The sequence below is a fragment of the Pundamilia nyererei genome, unplaced genomic scaffold (assembly GCF_000239375.1).
Source record: "Pundamilia nyererei isolate P.nyererei 1_Seehausen unplaced genomic scaffold, PunNye1.0 scaffold00175, whole genome shotgun sequence".
Taxonomy (NCBI): Eukaryota; Metazoa; Chordata; class Actinopteri; order Cichliformes; family Cichlidae; genus Pundamilia; species Pundamilia nyererei.
This window is the reverse complement of record NW_005187576.1, coordinates 727,654-735,139: the sequence shown is the minus strand read 5'-3', so window position 1 is coordinate 735,139 and position 7,486 is coordinate 727,654. Positions and strand designations below refer to the sequence as shown.

The 7,486-nt window shown below is 40.4% G+C and overlaps 1 protein-coding gene across 1 annotated transcript in view; it reads right to left on the bottom strand.

Annotated features, from left to right (window-relative positions):
* Window positions 1–57: 57 nt before the first annotated feature.
* Window positions 58–7,486, bottom strand: part of sema5ba (sema domain, seven thrombospondin repeats (type 1 and type 1-like), transmembrane domain (TM) and short cytoplasmic domain, (semaphorin) 5Ba) — an 87,961-nt gene continuing 80,532 nt past the window's right edge. Inside the window, exons 20-21 of the mRNA XM_013914151.1 lie at window positions 5,962–6,167; window positions 58–2,750 (exon numbers count right to left, since the gene is read on the bottom strand). Of these exons, the coding sequence (XP_013769605.1) occupies window positions 2,574–2,750; window positions 5,962–6,167 (383 nt within the window). The 3' untranslated portion in view covers window positions 58–2,573. The remainder of the gene's footprint in view (window positions 2,751–5,961; window positions 6,168–7,486) is intronic.

The window sequence follows — 7,486 nt, the reverse complement described above, 5'->3', positions numbered from 1 at the left end:
GAAATGAAGAATATAGTGACCAGTGTTGTGCAAAACCAAAGTCCAGAAAGTCCAGTGTTTTATGTTGGCATCAAGGTTTATTGTCCTTTGATAATGTACAATATACAAAAATATAGGGTACCAAAAATTCACAGTGTCTAAAAGGCAGTGATTACTATACATTTGTCTACATGACAGGTCTAACAGTACACCTGGTAAGTTGCATAGAAGGACACAGAGCCTCACATCGCAGGGGACAGAGCTCGAGATCGACCAGTTAGTTGAACGCCCGTCTGACCACAAGCTGAGTTTACATCAAAATGACATCTTTTTAAATTTCATATCGCCGTTATAAATGATCATTTCCAGCGTATGATACGCGGTACTCTCATTGGTGGGTTATTTTCATTCCGGGTTCATGTGACTCTGGAGATTTTGTGTTTGAGCAGCTGGGAAAGGTCACAAGTCACAAGCGGTCGGTCACGTTGTGGAGCTCTGTCCCCAAACAAACCTCATGGTTGGTGTGTACTTAGCTGCTGTACTTTTTTTCTCTTTAAACAACTATAAGGCTTTTTTTTAAACAAACAGTGTTAGCTATACAATATACAGATACATATACACAACTGTCTTCAAGGACATTAAATGGGTAGAAGGCTGTCGCTCCTATATACAGATAGAGCTCTCATCTCGTGCATGTACATTAGCTGAACTGAAAAGCATTGCTGGGTTAGCATTCATCGATCAGGCAATAATAATAAAATATAGCTGTGAGAATGCCCTTTATAAACCAAGCTTTGACTATAAATAACGTCCATTCCACCTCCGCACGGACCAGAGGTGTGATGCTTTAACTTACAATGATTAACATCTCAGACATGAAACAGGAAAAGGAAACAGTAGAATGCCTGCAACACAATGTGGAGAAGTGCACACACACGCACACGCGCACACTCATACACACGCTTTACAGACGTCATAGTCATATGTATGAAAGCATTTACATTGTACAAAATACAGTAGGCTCTCTTTGCTCATTCAAGCACACTTACATTCAGACACGCATGCATCCCTTTTGATGTTCACTGGTAAACTTAGGCAAGCGTAATTCAGCAATTTTCTTTTCTCTTCAAGAGGGCCCAGATCGATATTTTTTGACATTCTTTGCAAAAACAATATAATTGAAATCCTTTTTTTTTGTGTGTTAACATTTCATGTATCGAAGATGCAATGGTCACAAAGCCGAACAATCAAAAACAAAAGGAATGTGTTCATTCAGTGAAATGGAAATTAGAGAAACAAGAAATAATTAGTTATCTTATTTAACAAAATATTTCTTCCTATGCTACAGCTCATCTGAGCATAAAACAATTATCATCTTAGAAAAACAAACATTTAAAAAAAAAATGAACAAGTGACAATCTACTAGCTTATTCTACCATCATAGAAAACCCAATCCACTTGTTCAGCACACTGGCCATATTTGATATGACCACCGGGCTATTTAGCACTCAGCAGAATCGATGCATCCATTGGAGAATCAATTGGAGAATCAATCAATTCCTTTCCAGAAGTCTGTATTGTTCTTGAAAAGCAAAACAAAAAATAGAGGAAAAAAAGTAGAAATAAAACAAATCTCGCCCCTGCCTTCTATTGCATACAGGCACCCACGGAATTCCCAAAGCTTTTGCAGTTCAGAACGCTTCCAACGCTCCGTGCTTTGACTGTAGGAGTCGATATCCCTGCCCACTAAAGACAAGGGACTCGACTCATAAGCGGTATATTTCTCCTTCGACTGAGGATGATGTGAAGCGTAGACAAACCCTAATCAACCCCAAACTTCTTATCTTTTCTGTCGTGTGAAATAGCAACAATGAAGGGCGTGGATCCCCCTCCCCCAAACAACCGAGCTGATATTGATCTCTAATTTACTCCAGCATTGACTTCATTGAGCTTTCTCTTTTTTACTGTTGTTCTCTTGCTTTGTGCTGTGTGGCAAGGACGTAGCTATACGTGCTTTTTGTTCTCTGTAACTGCTTTTGCTGTCGAGGGACTCGAAGTTCATTACAAGCTGAAAATGTGGTTTGTGATGGAGAGGCATAAAACGGTGACCCAGCTCCACAGAAATGTTTCTTCTTTTTAAATTTATTGTGTTCGTGTTAGCCTCTAGAAGTGCGGATGCTCGACCGACCCGGCATCGGCACTGAAGAGCGCGGTAATAACAATCTGTCTAAAGCCGTTACTCGTCCTCGTAGAGTTTTCCACTAGTTCTCTGCATGAAGCTGAGAGTTGACACTGCTTTATCCAGTCAGGCCTTTACAACAACACAGCCCCAGCTGCTTGCACAAGTTCCTGACTATAATAGGACAGGGGCATTCCTCTCCAATCCAGATCTCCTGATGGAAAGTTCCAAAAAGACCCTTAAAAACAAACGTGAAGAGGCTAGAAAGCAAAGACAGGGGGCGATGGTGATCAGAGGAACTTGGCCAAGCTCTGAAAAACACTTCAGTTCATGTCGGTTCAGTTATGTCACCATGGCATTGGGGGGTGGCGTCCGTTTGGGGCAGCGGGGTGGAGAGCCGGATTTGGGGCGGGTCTCAGCTATTGTTAGTGTGGTTGTAGGTCCTGCACGGTGATGGGGATGAGTTGGGCTGGTAGTCAAATTTGCCGAGCGCTGTGGGATAGTAGGTGGTGGTGTAGACGTTCGTCTGCTGGAGCGGTGTTGGGTAGAAATTGGATCTTTCATCTGGCAGCAGGTTGTTTTTATTCAGTGTCTGAAATAACACAGAAGGGAAGAAAGTCGCATTAAAATCATATGCACACTATGAAACACTATGCCAGCAGACAATATTTTATAAACATTAAACAGCCAAGTAAGCCATCCCCTTTATTTACCATCTTCATGCTAAGCTAAGCCAACTGTCTTTGTCTTTAGCCTCATAATTATTATACCCACATGAGTAATCTTATCTTCTAACTTGGTGAGGAAGTGAATGTGAATACATCCTCGAGTTGTGTGGCTGCCAAAGCAATAAAAATACTTCAGCATGTTTCCAATGCAAATGAGCTTGTCAAGTATTTTTTCCAAAATAAATGTTATTTTACTGAAGTACACTCGACTCTTATGCAGCTCAATCTGCTTCGTTACAGATACAGGCATCCACTTCTGGAAAATCCCTCATACATGTAGATCTGGAAAATAACGCAACACTGGAATATATTTTCAGTCACTTTCAGACCAAGTTTTGAGGATTCAATTATAGATGGAATTCTTGAGACAGAAATAGGGTTTTTGGCGTGGACAGTTTTGTTTTGCATTCCTCAGAGGTGCAGATAATATAGAAGTTAATCTTCCCTGCAGGTAAATAAAATACCTCCGGTAGCTTTGAGGTTATTGTGTGAGCGAAAGTGTATTCATAACCAAAGCAAACCAATTTAACAAATTTAATTTGGATCTTGTCAAGCATACTCAATGCTCTTAATATAGGAGATGGCGGGAATTCATTGGAGCTCTCAAATAAAAACAAGTCTAAAACCCACATTTTATTCTAATGCATTTGCTGAGTCTCTGGTAAAAGCCGACCATAAGGTGAAACACTTTCCAGGGGAAGCATTAGACTAATGTAATCCATCTGAACAGCTCTGGGGAGCAGGGCAGGAAGATAATCAGGTTAGAGTCAGTGAAATGCACAACAGTGGGCAACATAAATTGGCCTGGAGGAGAGGGAAGCCACTGCATAAACAGTGCCGTAGTGCTACATGGTGACATCGGATGCACATCCAGCAGAGTCTGGCTATCCCCTCTGGTCATTAAAGCTAATGAGTTCGGGCTCTCAACACCACGATGGCTGTCAGCAACACATCCACACAACCGCCAACAATAACAGTGAAGACAACAAGTATCGAGAGGCTGACACAATCAAAAAACACTGGGATGAGAAATAGTTATTTGGCACCACGTTTGTTGATGATGAATGATGAATCTGCGCTTGGAAAACACTGGCTGGCAAAAAAATAAGTTTTGTACAGACTTAAAATAGCTTTATAATACTATGATACTTCTATTTTAATATTACAGGCTTTTACTAAGAAGATAGTGAGCAAAGTGACAATCTTTACATATGCCATGATGCTTGTGAGGTGGACAGCCTAACCAAATTGTGGTCTGATGTGCACTCTAGAAACAGACAACATACTGTACAAATATATAAAATCAGTGGCAAAAGGAATTATGTGTGTTATTTGCAGTCAGTTTGCAGTCTGGCAGGTAAACAGTCTGTGTGGAAAGGAGAAAAAAGGGCCTCTATTTGTCCAAATGTAACCCTGAAACACGAATTTAGCTTCTTCTTTTTTTAAAATTAGTTTTTAACATGCATCTTTAAGCAAAGACCAGCACATTCACAGCTAAAACGAAGATTATCTTAGCGCTGTTGCCAAGTGCTTTGTCAGAGGGGTCGTCTGATTGTTGGGGTCTTAACCTTACGCGCTGGGGCAACTGTCATTAAACTGACGCTATATAATTAAAGTTGAGTTGAAATGAAATGTTATTGAAAAAGATATTTAGTGACAAACACCAACAGACTGCAAACACGAGGTTAATGTTAAAAAAGCATGGCCCAGTTTGAACCTCATCCCACAGGCCTTAAACTCAAAACTCTCACAGACTTATTTGACATCATCTGGTGAGTGCCTGGCTGCAATAGTAAAATGTGGATGGCCCAGTCCTTTGTGAGAGATATCATGACGTAACATAGATTTTCTTCTATGTGGGGGATTTTTTTTATGGCTGAAGCACTCGGGACCAAATCCCATCCAGCCTCTTTCCTTAAGGTGTCTACACTGCAAGATTTTGACAACCTTATAAGTTCATTACAGTCCACACTGTGTGACTTGGATCTAATCAACCTGGCTAGGACATCAAGTTTGATGCATGGAGACAGTATGATGAAAATACCTACTGAGGCGGTGCCAAGATGCATGGCTGTTACTCCTCCGTTATTTGTCTCCATGCTACGTCCCCCTTGGCGCAGTCATGATAACAGCTGAAGGACACATCACACAAACAAGCTTCTGCTGCCACAAGTCAACTGGATTTTATTCTTTGTTTGAATTACAAACATTTCATTTGGAACATTTTACTTCCATTACTCCATTTGCATTTTTTTCCACTAAAGGGCCAGCGTCAAAATGATTAGCGCGACATCGCCATGCTGCATTCCTGTTTGTAGGGTAGTAGTTGTAAGTTTGTCCGTGACAGCCCAAAACTGCATATTATACAGCCACCTTCACAAGAAGGAGGAGGTGCAGATGCAATTGTTAAATGATCATTGTAGTATTTTTCTTTTTAAATATAAATGAATCCTCTATGGTCATTCAGAGAGGCAGGAGGGAAAGACACCTAACCAGAATTTTTACGACAGATACAATTTCTGATTTTGGAGTGAAAAATCAAACCTCCTAGTTTTGCTCAAGAAGAGTTTAAGATAATTTTTTCAGCTGTTTCTCAAAAGCATCTTGCAGAAACAGGAACAAGAAATGCAATAACAATATCCCAACTCAATCAGAGAGTAAAACAATTGAAGGACGCAAAATGTCACTGAAAGTCTACAGGCTTCTAAGGAAAACAGCTTCTTGACTTGCTGTAAATGTGAATGCACAGTAGACCGATAGTAGTGGGAGGTCGCAGGCTGACTAATGCTTTAGAAAGCTAATGAGCCCCATTCATAAGGGCTTGGTGCAGGTAGTAAAGTCATACAGACTCCGTATAGGAGCGAGAAGGAAGAGAAATTAACAGTAATTCATCTTCTGCGCGTACTGCACCATTGAGATAAATGAATGAATAAAAGCTCTAAATAAAACATGAATCACACCCACTGCCCTTGAATCCTTAATATTTACATTGTGTGCGTGTTTGTGTATTTGAATAACACCAAGTAAACAGCACTTTCATTTGTATTTCTGCATAATATTGTGTGCTTCACTTACCTTAAACTCCATTGGTGTGTACTTCTCATTCTTTGGCGTGGTATTGCCCTTGTAGTTGAGGTGGTTTGGGGTGGTGGGATGAATGATGGCAGACTCTTGAGAAGGCTTGTGGAAACGTTGACAGTACACATAGATCAGGAAAGATAGCAGCCCCGCCCCAAGGAAACAGGAAACACCAGTGGCAATTAGGTGGATGGAGGTAAATGCTGCAAAATAAAGATGACACATGGTGTTAGCAAAGCTCGAGTACATATTATTAGCTTGAAAAAGGACATTTTTCAACACCCATATTTACCATGTGTAATGCATTAAATTAACCTGTAAACTCTGAAATACCATGAAATAATTGCTCAGAAATTCACATTTTTTCAAACTAGAGTGTTCATTTACCTTGTTAAAAACTTCCCAAACTCATAAAGCCAAACCTGCTGCTTGGCTGCCATGGAAGGATCATCAGCTAATCCAGATAACCTGTGTCTTGCAGGCCATAAAAGCTGGCCCAGGTAAACTGCTCAGGTGCTCTCTTCCACTCCACCTGACTTTAACCTATTGGTGATCTGTTTCTTGGTTAGGTTATGTTTAATATATATTTTTTAAATATTTAAGTAAACCTCTTGTGTGAAGGTGTGTGTCACCTACTTTGAACCAGTTTGTGGCAAATGGGGGCTCGTCCGGGATCTTTAGACCCATTGGTAAGATTGAACTTTGAGTCAGTGCTGACTTACTAACTTAGCTTTAGGTTTGCTAAATGCTTATGCAAGTTGAACTAAGTTCTGAGTACAGCTTAAAGTAGTAATGGTATTTAGCATTGTGAGGAGTATCTTAGGGAGTTCCACACAAGATAGAATTCTTTGGATCGGTTACAATAATTTAGGTATTCTGTGGTTGATGTTGGAAGAGAGTAGCAATAGCATAGTGCTTGGGTGTTAATCCCATGAATTTACAGTTTCATTGTGCTTTTGGTGAGTATAGCCACACGAGTCTCTGAGCCATGCATCTCTTTTGTAATGGTTCATCTCAATAGGAGACCAACCACGCTTTCTCTTTAGTGTGACAGCTTGTTGAAGACAATGTCTTGGGAGCACTTATCTGGTTCCCAGAAACTTGCTAGTTTGCTCTTTGGCACCATTGTTTTTGGTCCATATGCATCTGTCTGAAGACTAGGGTTAAGATCAACTTGTATTAAAAACTAGGACTAGGGAGCATAAACTCTGTGTCTAGTGCTTCACCAACATATTTGTCGTGTTGATTTGTGGCCTTACTGGACACATGGCTGGACCAGCCTTCTGGTGTAACTATCTGACAAAGTGTAACTGGTAAAATGTGTGAAGGGTAAGAGTTCCAAAGTTGAACTAGAATAGTGATGTGAAATATTTAACCCTTGTGTGGTGTTCGTATTTTTGTTACTCAGCCAGTGTTCATGGGTCTGGTGGACCCGCTAGAGTTTTGGCTTTCCAAATTAACACTATCAAACAATTTTATGTTAAATTACTCAACAGATGTTTACTTCATCCCAATTACAAGA